Source organism: Accipiter gentilis, chromosome 29 (assembly GCF_929443795.1).
Source record: "Accipiter gentilis chromosome 29, bAccGen1.1, whole genome shotgun sequence".
In the NCBI taxonomy this organism is placed as follows: domain Eukaryota; kingdom Metazoa; phylum Chordata; class Aves; order Accipitriformes; family Accipitridae; genus Astur; species Astur gentilis.
This window is the reverse complement of record NC_064908.1, coordinates 10,720,270-10,736,716: the sequence shown is the minus strand read 5'-3', so window position 1 is coordinate 10,736,716 and position 16,447 is coordinate 10,720,270. Positions and strand designations below refer to the sequence as shown.

At 46.3% G+C, this 16,447-nt stretch overlaps 1 protein-coding gene across 18 annotated transcripts in view; it reads right to left on the bottom strand.

Moving 5' to 3' along the window:
* The window catches only part of EHMT1 (euchromatic histone lysine methyltransferase 1), a 124,187-nt gene that overhangs the window by 52,533 nt on the left and 55,207 nt on the right, over positions 1 to 16,447 (bottom strand). For 16 of the 18 annotated variants that reach the window (XM_049832217.1, XM_049832227.1, XM_049832222.1 and 13 more), the window contains exon 2: positions 11,437 to 11,524. In XM_049832217.1, the coding sequence (XP_049688174.1) occupies positions 11,437 to 11,524 (88 nt within the window). Of the gene's footprint in view, positions 1 to 11,436; positions 11,525 to 14,579; positions 14,660 to 14,714; positions 14,738 to 16,447 lie in introns of those variants that run through there. The other 2 variants (XM_049832225.1, XM_049832218.1) reach the window with 2 other exon arrangements.

Genomic DNA, 16,447 nt, shown 5'->3' with positions numbered 1-16,447 from the left:
AATAACTACATTTATTGGACCATATGTCAACACCTCACATGTCAAACAAAACGCTACCCAATCTTGCATTCAGATCTCTGGCAAAGCCCTTCACAATGCCAGATTGACACAAGAAAACCTTGCTGGTAGGGCTGTATGGGTGAGCTTCTGTGGCACAGACACAGCTCAGCAGCCAAATGTCTACATCAGGGCTCTGCCACTACATGAAACATCACAAGGAATAACTCCCTGGCAATCACAGCTCTCCTGGCAATGTTGTCCAGTAGAGACTGGCTCTTTTGCAGGGACGAAGCAAGCACAGGAGCAGGATCCACGGCGTCATTTCAGAGGCAATAGCCAGAGTAAACACAGGGGGGAATGCAATTCACAGGTTAAATGCAATTCTAGACTGACTAAAAGCTCACACACAGATAAAACAGGAGTGTCCATGTAAAAAATTTTTTTCTCCCTTCCAAACATTTCCATGCTCCCTCCATCAATGAATTTGTCCCATTAGAGATTTCAGACCTGAGCTGAAAAAAATCCAAGTATGAACGCCACATACTTGCAGAAAAGTTTCCGACATGACAAACTAGCAGCTCCCCAGGCAACTAGGAGCGATAACAATTCACTGGCACGATCAGTAAAATGATTAAATCAACCTGCTGTTAGGGGTTCCTTGTATTGCTTTCCTTCCAGAGGCCAGACAGTTATGAAAAGCATCACAAAGAGTACCAGCGAAAGCTTCAACCAAGTGGGCTGTCAAAGCAGGTAGGACTGATTTACAACCTGCTTGAATCAAAGCAATTTTCACCTACAGTATTCAGAAGGGCCCAGAGTCAAACTGGAGACAACTTTGCAAGCCATACCAGCATGCTGGGTATCAGCATCTCATTTCACACTGCTCTTGAAGCCCAAACACTCAAGGAAAACAATATTCTGAGTGTCTCTGCTGACCTGACAAAAACCTGATGCAAAGCTAAAGCATGAAGAAGAACCAAGATCCTGGATCCTAGAACTTCAAGTCCAATATCCCCGGGCTGATTGTTCAAAGCTGAGCTCTGCAGGGCTTTGCTGCATGGCCCCAAGAACAGGCAGCTCAGTGCAAACGTCAGCAGGTAAGCACAGCTTACCAGAACAGCTCTTCCCAAAAAGCACCAAATTCCCTTTCCAGTTAGCGGCAACTGGGAAAGTAATCTCTCCCCAACTATTTGAGGGCCTACCCACCTCCCCTTCTCTCTACCCCTTTTTAATGCATTCATTCAGTCCAACTCCTTACCATTGGGTTGACCTAAAAGATTTTGATACAGATTTCTGCACAAACAGCACCTGCAGTATTAGACTCTAAAAGCAATGCATTCTAGTACCTGAAACAACTGTATTATTCCCCAAACTTCCTGGGTTTTGGGGCTCATCTTACATTTAAAGACAAACATTTCCAGCATCAGACTGAAAGCCCTCTTAGAACTGGTCAATACCCTCAGACCATCCAATCCAACCTCCAGCTTGAAGCATGGTCAATGCTGAATTCAAACCAGGTTGGTCAGGGCTCTGTCCAGGTGGGTCTCAAAGACCTGCTGCAGCACTTGACTTGCTCCAGCCTAGTCCTACTCATAAATTACAAGGGGGACAGTCCTAGTCCTGCTCCTTATTTCCAACTGAAAGCCACAGATCTTGGACACAAAGCATCTTACTGGGAAGTGTCTTCAAACCCTGATGACAAGTGGTAACTTTCCCTAGAGTTCAACTCTGGCCTTTTTTCCTGATGACACACTTGCATTAAGCAGTCCATTCCCCCAAACCCAGGCAACCAAGCCTGTGATTGCCTCCCACATGGACTCTGCTGGCTCAGAGCCCTCAAAAAGAGCTCCAAAACCTCTAAAAAGAGCCCACCGGTGCTTGCTGGAGCACATGCAGGGGGGCAGAGGCAGAAACCCCATCTCCAGTAGGCAGTAACTGAATGGCTCTCCAAGCACGATTCAAAGTCATCACCTCCATCTGCTGCCCTCTCGCCACCCAAACCACCTTCTGTGTACTGAAAGCTCTGGTAAGACACACAAGGGTTTGTTTTGGATAGCAACGACTCTGGGAGAAGATGAAGTACTAGTTTTTTCACTGTTATTTAACTATTTGAAAAGTCTTGGGCAGAGGGAGCCAACAGATATGCACTTATTCTTTCAATCCTTTTTTCTCTTTCTGCATTTGGTGTCTTTAAAAGACTGTGCTGTGGCCACTTAAACAATTATTTCAGCAAAGTCAGTGCCAGAAGAAAACAAAAAATGAGCTCCCTAACCACATATGGTGGTTTCCAGTGCTCAGCACTAGGCACCTGGCTGAATGAAGCCTTCAATATTTGTTGATTTAAATAGTCCACACTCCCACCAGACCAGTCAAATAACTTCAGTGGCTGACTATTAGATAAACTGAATAAGCAGAGGGCAAAAATTGCTCTACCTGCCATGAAGGTAACCAAAACAAGGTAAATTAGACCACTGCCCTAGGGGAAAGATTAACTGCATTACTCCAGAAAGCGTCATGGACTTTATGAAAAATCCATGAGGCTAAAATTAAAATCCCACATACAGTTCACACACACACACACACACACACACACACACTCATTAAGTGTGGAAAATGCAATCTGATTGACTATGGAAGTGCCATCAAATCCCTATAAACAGGCACCACTTCCAAATCTGCGTGACTAGAGATTTGACCAAACAGATGAAATTTCATTGCCCCTGAAGTTGCACAGAACTGGGGAACTTGACAGCAGTCGTCAGGGATATGGTTTTGATTTAACAGGATTACATACCTTCTCTGCCCTGTCGTAAATGCACACATTGCAGAGCAAAGCAAAGTCCTAGGGCTTCCAGCTCCAACCCCAACCATCAGTGTTGCCACCACTCAGCAGGCCAAGCAAAATGCATTGCAGTGTCACAATTCAGTGCTTAACAGACATGCATCCACATGACAAAAGCTGTTATGGCAACTGTCATCACATGGCTTGCCGGCTGGCAAGAATCAGCGGAGGTCAAGGACTGAATGGGAAGAGACACTAGGTCCCTCTCCAGCCTTCAACAGGTCTGAGACACTGCAGGCAAGACTGTCCTGAGCTGCTGGGATGGGCTTCTTTGGGAAAAGATCATCTTCATCCTCCTGCTCCCTTTTCTGGCAGCACTAAAACAAATTCATAAATACTTTGGAATAGCACTGTTTTCTACAAACTGAGTTCCTGTACAGCACAAGGCTCCGGCAAGAAGCACCACAGCCAAAACACCAGCTGCAGATATCGTCATCCCCAGGGCCCTACCTGAACATCGAATTAAAGAGGCCTCCACCAAGAACTAGTTTATGTCAGGAGCTATGTTGCTTAATAAGATGTGGTAACCCAAGTAAGCTAGTACGGTATTTACAACTGAAATACCTGGTCTGTTAATAGGAAAATGGGAGTTGTCCTCCCAGGCTAGGCTACTGCTCTACTTGCCATGATGCTCTGCCTTCTACTCAGCGCTCCAGCCTTGTGTAACAGGACAAGACTGCAAGCCTGACCACATTCAGTAAGTCTTAGGTACACACTTACAGTACTGCACATTTACAAGCATTGCTGAATAGACAGAATTCAATATATATTTACACTTTTTCTGAAATATGGCCTACAGATGGGGATGGGAACAGAAACTAGAGACAGCAGGAAAACCTCACAATGGAGAAATACTGAATAAAACAGCCTGCAGAAGCTCTTTAACAGCACCAGACAGCTAAAGAAACACTTGTTCCTGACATGACCTGTTCATCTCCCCTTTTTCATTATCAAAAAAAAAATATAAAAATTCACTGTAAACCTGCTAAAATCTTGATTTCAAATACACCTTGTGGCAATGAATTCTCATCTTGAAAATGCTGTTCAACAGCTTTTCTGCTCTTGTGCTACAAGTGAATAAAAACCTAAAATCGGTATTTCTCTAAAACTTAACAACTTGATAGTACTCACTCCTTCTAAATAGAGCAAAAATATGTTTTCTTCCACATTCACTTTTCTCTCCAACTCCCTCATTGTTCCTTCATCTACAATCATTCTTTAATTTAAAAAAAAAAAGTAGAAAGATATAGCGTATGTCCACAGAAGCATAACCTCATTTACTAGAAGCATCCTAGTATTTTCAGAACTCCCTTATGCATTTCCTACAGCATATGCAGCAGTAAAAGCTTGTCACATCGACCACAACGCTGCCTGTATCCCCGATCCAAGCATTCAGTATCAATTTAAAATCCAGTAACGTGTAGGATAGATAATTTGCCCATGAGATTTATTTTCTGTTATGGTGCCAGTTCTCCCAGGCAGGTATCTGAAGTTGATACCAAGTTGAAACAAACTTCGGTAAAGGTATATATTCTAGGAGCTGGCTACATTTTAGTAACACAAGAAACTTTAAGACTCAGAAAATTATGCAGATATATTATCCCCTTGTGACTCCATATGGCAAAGAATAATCAGTAGTATATTTAAATCACTTTCCTGAATTAACAATTCATTGAGAGTAATGCAGAGTTCTCACCACTCCCCAGGATTAAGCAGACCCTCTGCAGCAGTTTCGGTCTTAAGTCTTCTTCTCAGTACTAAACACAGTTGTTCAAAATTGAATTAAAATTCCCATGAAGAGAATAGAATCTTAGGTAAGGAGGGGAAAAGCTAAGTCAGACAGGATGAGGACACTTCATCTAATTTTAGGTGTCTAAAAGGTATCTCAAACCCCAGGGTGCCCCTAAGCCACCGCTGCAACCAACAGAGAGGAGATGACAGCTCAAAAAGCACAGTCTGACTTTAGACATCTATCTTTGGATAAACTAATCACCGCCTGGACACGCCTACCACATTTAAGCAGAAATGAGCTGGACTAGTTCAGAATTAGAATGATAACTACAAAAAAACCCACCCCACCCTAAATTAGGCAAAACGAAACCCACCTCTGCTCTCCCAGCTCAGACTCCTGCAATGCTGGTTCCTCTCCACTGCCTTTGCCTGTTGGGTTTCTAGCCCTTCCAGCAGAGCCAGACCTGGCTCCAGTCCTGCCCCAGAGCTTGCCAGAGCTCGGTTCAGCCTGCCAAAACCTGCCTGTGGGCAGAGCCTGTCTAACAGATGTGCTACGGCCCCCACCAGCCATCCCGGCCACAACCAGAGGGAACCGAATCGCCTCTGCAGAGACCAACGAGGATGAGTAGCCACCAGAAACTTTCCATGTGCAGGCAGCCAGATGATCAGCTCAAAACTCTGTATTACTTTGAGAATGCTCTGAAAAAAAAATAAAGTCTTAAATATATTTTTTAAATTCAGATCTCACTGCTCAGTGAAACAAAGTAAGAAAAATATGCAAGTGTTACGAGCCCTTATACTCCAGGCCAAACTCCAATCATCACTAGGTCTGAGAAAAAAAAAAAAAGAAAAAAGAAGAAAATAAAAAAATATATCCTAAAAGCAAATGCACTATTACCTGATCTGGAACTTTTACAGGTTTTTCTGAACATCTTTGTGCTGTGCACTGGTAGAGGTGAGACACCCAACTGCCGATGTCTTGCATGATATTTTCCATGCATTTCGAGTGGTCCCAGCAGAGAGCACAGGGCAGCTCCATACCTGCAGCTGAGCCACAAGGCTTTAGCTGCTGCAGGAGAAACATCAAACTCAGAACTAAGCAAAGACGGAACGTAAAGCAAAAGCTCACGATTTTGAACAGCAGTACAAGTACTGCATATTTATATTTATATACACACCCATTTCACAGATTTTTTTACCTTAAGCACTTTGCAGATCATCTTTAAAACACCACAGATGCCACAGTCATTTATTCAATACCCAACCATCCTGCTAGATAAATTTTTAAAAGTGAGAAATGCACCTGCGTATAATCCTTGTATTAGAACAGTTCCATCCCCCCTTCCTCCTCAAAGTGAAAAAAAAAATAATTGTAAAGCAGAGAGAAGCACAGCTGACATAAAAAGGATGACAAAGGGATGGGGCCTAAAACCATACAGATGAGGGAGAACGGGTGGCTGGAGATCCTGTATTAATAGGAAAGGAAAGCACCACTTCTATCATTAAAGCCAAAAAGCGGAGCATTTTGAAGCCAAAAAATGAAGAGAATTAAGTGTTTCAGGCCAAAGTTCCTCTCTGGGGTGAGTCATTGACGGTGTCTTCTTCCCCCCAACTCCTTTTAAATCCATGAAGGCGGGTGATATCCATCCAAGAGCCTGCCCTGTATTTCCAAAACACAAATGCTACCCCTCCCAGTGCCCTGGAGCACTGTCACCCTGCAGTAGTGTCACTGCTTCCCATCTCCCATCTTTCCAGTGCCAAGAGTCAAAATAGGAAAAGTAAAAGAAAAACAACTTCTGCTGTGAATGCTCAATACTGAGATTACAGAGGTTGGGTAAATGGGATTCAGCATCTTGCCGGTGGGCTGCCTGTGAATACTGGCAGTGATTCAAAGCACTTGAACAGCCTGTGTGAAATTAATTCATTCCTTTGCCGTGCGATCAAGTCCACAGTGTTACAGCACTGGCCACAAGGCCCCAGGCCCATCTGTGACCAAGGAATGCTCCTGCTCTGGGACTGCCAGGCTCTGAGCGCATTTCTGCTGCTGCAGCCTGTCTACCACAGGGCACAGCCTCCCTGGAGCAGGGGTCTTGAACATGGGGAGCACCTGGGTGCACATGTGGGTGAACATCTAAAATACCTAAGCATCATTTTGCTCTGTCTCATCTCCTGGCTGTCAGTCTCAGCAGGGGATCCCATGCTGAGTAAGTCAAGGCAAAGAAATTATTCTTTTTCTCCTTTTAAAGCAGCCATCTCTGCACCTGGGAATGCAAAGGTTGCAGCTGCTCCGTGGAAAGCAGCACTTTCCTCACTCACGGCAGCTTCCTATCTGCAGTAAGAGGGAGAAAAACAAACAAACAAAAAACAAACAAACAAAAAAAAACAAAAGGAAAAAAAAGAAAAAAGGCCCCTCCAGGAATTTAAAAGCCTGACACTCTCTAAAAGCAGTTTTAAGTTTATTTGAGAGCAAAGTGACTGTGCACGTCTCATCCAGCACTACGCTCCAGCACTGTGGCTCTTGTAAAACAGTTGCCTCGGGTGAAGTCTCAGAAACACTTGAGGCTAGTGGAGAACTTGGTTACCAATTCCCCTTCCTGCTCCTTCGTACCACTGCTTTAGTGGAACTTTCCATCTCTGGGGCTGGGGAATCAGAAAAGGAGCAGTTTGCTTTGAAAGTTCAAGCAAGATACAGCATGGAGTTAGGAGCTATGTACATTAGGAGGGGAACTGAAATCACTTGCAATTCTTGCAAAGACACCACTTTTTACTAAGTTTCTCTCTGAGTCAGACTAAAGACAATATGGCCTAATAAAACAGAGAGCAACTGTTTTCCACTTATCTCTTCCATTTCCCTGCCCCTTTCCCCTCCCTGTCAAAGGAAAAGATGGACCTAAGCCCACTCCCACATATAAAACTGAACTGCAACATTTCCCCATGGACAACAAAACAGTTTTATCCACAGCTTTTTTTCCATCTGTATTGAGTAATTTTACACAGAAGGGGACACTGAGCCTAGTGAGCAACTTACACGGGGCTTTATACAGGCTGGGACTCAACCACAGAATTGGAAATGAAAGCGCTGGGAACACACAAAGATCTTGTTCCTACAGAACTATGTTAAATTTATAGTTCAATTATTTCTCTTTATCAGTGCCAGGATGAAGCCAGAAGCGGACATCCCAGCTGGTAACAACAGTGCATTTCTGCAATACATTCCACTCAAGGAACAAAGAGCAAAACACCATGACTGCCCACCCAAGGACCCCCTACCTCCAGGCTGCCCCCCGAGAGCACCCACCCAGCTCCCTGCCCCAGCCAGATGGCACCGACAACTCATCCCCTGGGGCAGCAGGTACTGCGTTGTCACAAATGACAGGCTAGCATGCTGAGGACAACCAAGAAAGGGGATGCACTGCCTTAAAACAGCAGATTATAATCTGGGGCAGCTCAGCTACTGCCCCACAGGAGTATGAGCCTTCCCTGCAACAGGAGATCTTCACGGAGATCTCCAACATGATGATCTTCATCAGTGGTGACACAAGACAGCAGTCGCAGGCACTACTGCAGCAGTGCTGATGTGCCTTGCTTGGGGGACAGACCCCTAAATCTCATTCAAGGCTACAAGCTACCCAAATTTCCTGGCTCATCTTGGACACTGAGAAAGCACAAGTTTGTACGTAGAGGTGTAACTCGTAAAAGGCCATCCAGAGAGGCAGCAGCAGAGCTATGGTATGTGCTAACACAGTTCAAATGGGGATCTGATACTGACCTCAGCATCAGTACCCTTCTGAGTCAAGGGGGAGTAAAAAGAGGGAAAAATACAGTAATCCACACTAAGTCTTTAGCTCAAACACCACCTTTGGTCAGTCTTTGGATCTGCAAGTTCAAGCCTCTGAAAGCTTTAGATCCCAGGTTCAATACTGACACATAACCTGCCAAGGGGATTTTCCCAAAGGGAACAAAATCCAGAACAGATCTAGTCTTACATTGCAGGCCATGGCTCCCATCAAACACACGATCAGTCTGCTGCAGCTGCTCAGCCTAAACTAGAACCCAGAAGCACCAGCAGACTTGTGCGGATTCCCATTCTCACGCATCACAGAATCATAGAATTATGGAATGATTTGGGTTGGAAGGGATCTTTAAAGGTCATCTAGTCCACCCCCCCTGGAATGAGCAGGGACATCTTCAACTAGATCAGGTTGCTCAGAGACCCATCCAACCTGACCTTGGATGTTTCCAGGGTTGGGGCATCTACCACCTCTCTGGGCAACCTCTGCCAGTGTTTCACCACTCTCACTGTAAAAAATGCCTTCCTTATATCTAGTTGATATCTACCCTCTTTTAGTTTAAAACCATTACCTCTTGTTCTATCGCAACAGGCCATGCTAAAAAGTTTGTCCCCATGTTTCTTATAGGCACCCTTTAAGTACTGGAAGGCTGCAGTAAGGTCTCCCCAGAGCCTTCTCTTCTCCAGGCTGAACAACCCCAACTCTCAGCCTGTTGTCACAGGATGGGTGTTCCAGCCCTCTGATCATCTTTGCAGCCCTCCTCTAGACCCACTCCAACAGGTCCATGTCCTTCTTATGTTGGGGACCCCAGATCTGGATGCAGTACTGTAGGTGGGGTCTCACCAGAGCAGAGCAGAGGGGCAGAATCCCCTCCCTCGACCTGCTGGTCACGCTTCTTTTGATGCAGCCCAGGATACGGTTGATTTTATGGGCTGTGACCGCACATTGCCAGGTCATGTCCAGTTTTTCATCCACCAGTACCCCCAAGTCCCCCTCCGCAGGGCTGCTCTCAATCCCGTCATCCCCCAGCCTGTATTGATATTGGGGGTTGCCCCGACCCAGGTGCAGCACCCTGCACTTGGCCTTGTTGAACCTCATGAGGGTCACACAGGCCCACTTCTCAAGCTTGTCCAGGTCCCTCTGGATGGCATCCTGTCCCTCAGGTGTGTCAACCGCACCACTCAGCTTGGTGTCATCTGCAAATTTGCTGAGGGTGCACTTGATCCCACTGTCTATGTCACTGATGAAGATATTAAACAGTACTGGTCCCATCCTCCTCACTAAAGGAAAATGACTGTTCAAGTAAACTTGAAGAGAGAAATCTCAGACTTCAGGGTGCTTTCCCAGTCCACACATCCCAGCCCCATATGTTGCCACCCATCCCTGAGTCAGGAAATAGGGCTCAAAGAAACTATTTCATTCCATTTTGCAAGTCTGCTGTAATGATTTCATGTTCACGCAACACTCAAAAATGTAAATTCTTTGCCAGCACTAAACACTGTTATTAGCAGACTTTAGGGACATTAACTAATTGAACTCCTATGACGATCACAGCTGGGTAACGAAGGTCAGAAAAGAACAATGCATATAGCACAATGACCATGCAAACCATTGTCTTTTACACACATGGTATGCTTGGGAAGAGAAGGATACAATCTGAACATTACCACAAGAATGGAGACTATGCAAGTCACATTTTAGGACCCTTCTTTTCCCAGTAACAGAACTGGGCAATAAGCTGAAGCAGTTGGAATCTGAGCACCTCGTGAAGCCTTGAGACTGTTCCTGCACAGGGAGGGTTCTCAGCTTCCTTTCGATACACAGCATTTGCTTTAAGTCAAAATCAGTTAAGACATACAAGGCACAGAAATGTCTCTCTTCCCACCCTCCTTCTGGATTTTCACCTCCATAGACTTTTGACACTTACCTTAAGATCAATCAAGAACTAAATAATCTAGCTTTATACTCCTGAGCCAAGCAAGACAAGGGTTCAAAGTTAAAGTCTCCTCCCAGGGCAACGCAACCTCGTACTGACACCTCAGACTTCGTCTCTGGTCTGCCCAGACAGAGGTCCATATGCAACCAGCAGCAGCAGCAGCACTCACGTGCTTCCAGTTAATATGCAAGCACCATGGCCACACCTGACAAAGCATTCAGTATTTTGCCTGTTCTGAGCCTTACCTTCTAACTAGAGCAGCTTGACAAAACATTATGCTGGACCAAAAGGAAAGAAAAAGCAATGCTGTACTCGCACACATCTGAATTAAGTCCAAAATTTTGGTTCTAGCTAAGACTAGGTATGTTGATGGGGCCAGTTCAGTGCTTTTTAATGCTCTATTACGGAAAGGAGAACATCAAATCCCTGCAGAGCAATGAGAAGTAACTAGTCAAGGAATACTAAAGGCATGGAAAGAAGGCAGGGGGTGGGGAGATAAAGGGCAGTGGGGGTTTTTTTCCTAATCCCACTGACACATTTATTAAGCTCTTGGATTTGTGTGCATGCAACTCACAGACAACCACGCAGTAAAGACTTTGTCAAATTAATATGTGCGCCGCATCCTGCAAAGTAAGAGCAAGCAGAAACAATGCAGAAGCCACAAAGCATCCCACAACGGCACGAGGTGTGGAGCGTCTAACCCCACTGGCCATCCTGCAGCGATTGGTGCCTGTTCTGGAGCAACAGAGAAACTCACAGGAAAACAGAAAGTTAACTTTAATAGAGGGAGGAAAAGGGCTAGGTCATCATGTGGTAGGGATCAGAGTTCAGTTAAAACCAGTCACACTGAGGAGGTTCAAAGTAACTCCTTTGCGCTTCACAGCCACACCAAAGCAGAAGTGAAAATTAGATATCGTTCTTTAGGTGGGTGGCAATGGATAGACTGAAAAGCAAATTTACTTCTTCTGGGGAAGAGCCCTGCTCAGAATAAACACAGGAGAACACAGCCACTCTGTTCATGGGACCACACCTGAGACCCCTGGGGAACAGAGCACATCTCCAAGGCCCCAGTTTTGCTCCCATCACATGCTGACCTCACGAGCAAGGTCTGGCCCTCAACCAAGGCAGGTGCTCACCTTCCTCTTTGTTGTTGGTGATATCTTTCAGCAGCTCAGTCTTCATGCAGGCGTCTTTCCTTGTCTCTCCCTTACTCAGCACTGTTCGCTAGGGGTGGGGAGAGAAGGGACAGGGAGGGGGGAAAAAAGAAACATGATGGTTTAGCTCAATGTTCATACACACATTGCATCTAAAAGAAGAGACAATCATGGACACATCCTGTTTACATCATGGGCAAACCTCGTTCTGCAAAATAACGCTGCCAGGAAACTGCCACCAAGGCACAGGTCAAAGATAAAAAACAGCAAGGCTGGCCCCAGCTGACAGCTCATCTCGCCCAACAAGCAGAGGGGCTCTGAGCTGTGCCCAGGGCTTTGACCTCACAGATCTTCGGTTAAGATGCAGCCAGTTTTTCTGAGTGTAACATGCTTTGGAATCCAGCTGAGTATGTCTGTACAGGAACAGATTAAAATTGTCATGAAATGTGTCTTGAGGAGGTGACCCTTATTCCCCAAAAACTTCTTAGGTTTTGGGTGGGGGGAAGCAGATCTATCAAACTTCTCATTACATATGATTTACCAACATTTATAGCCCAAGTATGCTTTTGGTGGTTTGGGGTTTGTTTTTTTTAGTTCATTCAAATGTAACTTAGAAAATGCAAACTCTCAGTGAGCTACAGCTAACTCATCATTCATAACATCCATGTTTATTGAAGTTAATGAGCTCTATTTTTAATTCTATAGAAAGTAATTTTCCTTCCCCCCCCCCTTTTTTTTTTCTAATTTTTTTTTGGAAAAAGGGAACACCTGCTCATCATCTCTGCCTTTCATATGCCTGGAGTCACGTTGCTAGATCAGGTTTGCAGCCTTAATAGCTTCGCTTTCTCACCTTTTTTTTTTTTTTTAATGGCAAGGCAAAAAAAGGTAACAAAACAAAAAAAAAGGAAAAAAGTATTGAAAAAATCCCCAACACACACAGAAAAGAAGGGGTCCTTTGACACAGCTCTGTGTTTAAGGAGACAAGCTGGTCTGAAAGGTAAAGATGGCGACTGCCTTGCAAAGCTGCAAAGCATGATCGGGGAGGCAGCGATGTCCGCCTTCGGGGCTGGGGCCAGGCCGGGTGAAGGGTTCACCACACGCTGCCTGCTGCCTGCGTCGCAGGAGAAGAATAAGCCCAGGTCAAGCCAACTGTTGTAGGCCAGCACGGAGAGCAGATGGTGCCTGCAGCCATGCAAATCACAAGGTTTAAAGCGCACCGAGTGATAAAGAAAGAAAAAAAACAACCTGCCCATCTCCCATCAAGCAAGCAAAAGAGGTAAGTAGCACATACGAAGCCTGGCATATCAGCTCCAAAACCATTTCCAGCAGCAGCTCACCCTTCCCCATGCCGCTTTCTGTCCGAAGCTAGCAGGGAAGATGAGCTTTGATGTTGCTATTACCAGCCTCTCTGTGATTTTTGTTTCCATGTGAACTCAGCTGCAATGCCAGGTGCTGGCAGGTACTGAGGCGTGGGGTCTTCCTTCACCCCGATTTCAGCAGCCCCCCGCCCCATGCAGCCAACAAAGGGCTCATCCAGCACCAGGTCCCTGCCCCTTGGTGCCTGCAGGACCACCTGCCCTGCACCTAAATGCCACTATCTGCAAAGCAACACACAGCTGGTGGGAAGGAGGAAACTCAAGGGACGCTGGCTGGGCACAGGTTCTTGGGAAAGCCTCCACCACCTGCCAGGCCCACCTGCGCAGAGCTAAGGATTGCTCCTCTATGGAGGAGGAAGGTGGTTGTGGGTGACTGCCTGCCTCCGAGCGCAAGCAAACAGCAAACACGGCCACATCTAGATGGTCTCAGCAAGAGGGAACTCATGCCCCAAGCGCACCACCTTCAGATTTTCAGACACAGACCAAAAAGCAAGCTGTAAGGATTTGAAACCTCAGCTCAGCCAACCGATCAGATAGACTGAAACAGAACATACCTCCAGCAGACACTGGTGAACAGCTTCCGTCAAGAAACGATCGTAAAAACACAGCCCAAAGTTTGAACACAGATCAGTTTTTTGGTTTTTTTATTTATTTGCTAAGCCAATAATACATATCCTTGCTGCAAACATCTGCCTGTAAACTCTACCCCTCCTCTAGCCAGACTCTTTGTAGACTGGAAAAAACTTCATTTTTCTCATGGACTTACCCTGCTGCAAGACTAACGCAAAGAGAACTGCAGAGAGCTGGGGCTCAAGCGCAGCACCACAGCTCCCACCCATTGGAAGGTCCATCCAGGCCCTCGCCACAGACACCAGCAGCAAATAAAGAGCCTCAGTCTGTCTAACAGGGACCAGCTCGTTTCCCCAACCTTTGTTGCAACAAGGAAAGGTCTTGATATTCCTGCTATTAAACTGACTCATACTGGAAGCCCCAGAATTTCCAGCAGGTCATTCTTAGCCATCCGATTCTAGGTTTTAATTATTTTATAAGCAGTACCCCCACTCCACAAATCATCCACACTCTTGTTCCACAGAGGTGTTGCTGTTGCTCAGCCCATGATGCCCGAAGAAAAGCCACTGCAGGAACCCTGGAGTCAATCAGACCTCGGCAGCTAACGACCACCCTCTTCGCTGCGATTACTAGGAGCTTGGGGCTGCTCCGGGTCCTGGCCAGCGGCAAGAGCTCTCAAAGCAGAATTTCCAACACCAAGAGAGGCAAGAGAGAAACCATCACTTTTTCCCATGAGAGTAAAAAAGCTGAGTGCCAAGGCAAGGCTAACCAAGGTGGCACCTGACGGGCTCTCCTGGTTCCTATCTCAGAGACAAATCCCTCGCTAGCAGCGGCAGCAGCTTTACAACTTCCATGCCTTGCTCTGAAACAAACAAAAACTCAGCATCAAGGTAGAAAATAAAATAATAATTAAAAAAAGCCAACTGTGAATTTTGAAGCATTTTGATCAAAAGGAAGTTACAGGAAACCCCTGCAAAGCACTCGAAGCCTCTTCCCCCCAGGCCAGCGCTCTCCCCTCCTTGCTCCATCACCACCCGGCAGATGCGGCAGCCGGCACCCAGCACCGAGTGGCACCCACCGGGCACCCACCGCCAGCCGGGCAGCACTGCCCATTCATTCCCACCGGCCCACGGCTCCACCCAGCCAACTTAGCAGCAACTCCACCGCAAGTGTCAATACCTCCATTTTTGTGTGTGTGTTGGTTTTGTTTTTTTCCCTCCCCTCTCTCAAATTCAGAGCAAACTTCCCTTTCTGCTCACACTCCCCATGCCCCAATCCGTCGGCTCCCGATTGGCAGGGAAATCCTATACCCACCCTCCCCGCCGAGAAATGTCTGCTCTTGCAGCAGTCCCAACAAAAGCCAACTGCCAAGCACAGGCTGCTTCACAATAAAAGTCTCACTCGCTCCATTTTTTTTTTCTCCTTCCCCCCTTTCCCGCAGCCGTCCGCCTCCATTCCCTCGCCGACCCCGGACTGATTATTAACCTTCAGTGGCTGGAGAGCCTCCATAAAGAGTACATGCCACCAGCAATGAAGCATTATCTCCACACAACATCCCCCCCCCCCCCCTTTTATTTTTAAGTTTCAAGGAGAAGAAAAAAATATTGCATCTTAAGAAAGACTGATTAGGTCTTTGAAAGGGTTTTAAAAGCCATGAGGATCCAAGGAGAAGAGCTAGTGCTGGTTTAGTTTTTCCCCTCCACCTCTGTTTACAAGAAAACAGGCTTCCTCTCCTCCGTGAGGTCTTTGGAGGGGATGGAAGACGAGTCAGACCAGCCAAGGAAAGGCTCTGCAGCATTTCCAAACAGACGACGACTAGAAACTACAGTGGTGCCTTTAAAACAAAAAAAAAAAGCCCACAAAAGAAAAAAAAAAAAAAAAGAAGAGAAAAAGAACAAAGCTGGGAACACAGAAAGAGCTTTCTCAGCCTCCTCCTTGGCATTTTCATCAGCCATCCGGGTGCCCTTTGCAAAGGTCCAAACAGGTTTTATAGGCAAAGACAATACATGCACAGCAAAACTCCAACATATTGCAGCTTACCAAGCCCAAGAGACCAGTGAGTTACATCATGAACCAGAGCTCTCTCCAGGCAGACCAGGAAGGAGCGGAGGTTGATGTGCTAAGATGTCTACCTTCACCAGGGTCTTTTTTTTTTTTTTTTTTTTTTTGTCTTAAAAATCAACCGTCTAGGAACCTGAGGCTTTGCAGCAGCATTATTCTGATCAGAGCCATGCAGCTAAAGTCAATCTGAAAGAGGGCTGGGAGCAGGAGGACCCCTCTGAAAGTCTGCTTGCTCCCATTCGGGGCAGCAGCTGCACCAACACATCTGCCTGCAGACCCAGCGGGACAGGCAGGACTGATCCTGCCCGGCCTGCAAAGCCTCCAGCTGGGAGGTGGACACCAACCCCTCAGAGGTGACACCACCGGGCACTGCTCCCCATAAGCGGTTGAGGCACATGTCCCAACGCCAGCTCCCCAGCGGAGCTGGGGCTCAGGCAAAGCTCTCACCAGCCCTTCAGCAGGGCAGGATTTCACCTCCTGTGCAAGGCAGCGGTGAGGTTTGCAATACACACTGTAGCAAGGCAGAGAGGCAAAGCTCTCAATAAATGATGCAACCCCAGCAGCAGCAGATTCTCGTTCACTCATTTTTTTCCTCCCTTTTTCTCCTAAAAAGAACCACAACTCAAACCAACTTGCTTGTAATAACCTTTGCCTTAAAGAGAAGACAAACATTTTGTACTTAATTATATAGGAAGTAATGATTAAGAAAATGCTTGTAGAAAGAGAGTGTTTCTTTTGTAGGCACATGAAGGCTGCTCATTTCAGATCTCAGCACCACTCAGGTCCTGCTGTGCATGGGCAAGGTCTGGGATCACTGCTCGTGGGGACGCTGACCACGGGCCTGTCATTAGAAGCAGCAGCAGCATTTGATCTGGGGAAGGAAGGAAATGTAACCACCAGCATACCTGGCCTACAAAGCAGTCACCAGTCTCCAAGCTCCTTTTTTTTTTAGGTTAAGGCCACTTTCTTGTAAGCCTCATGCAATC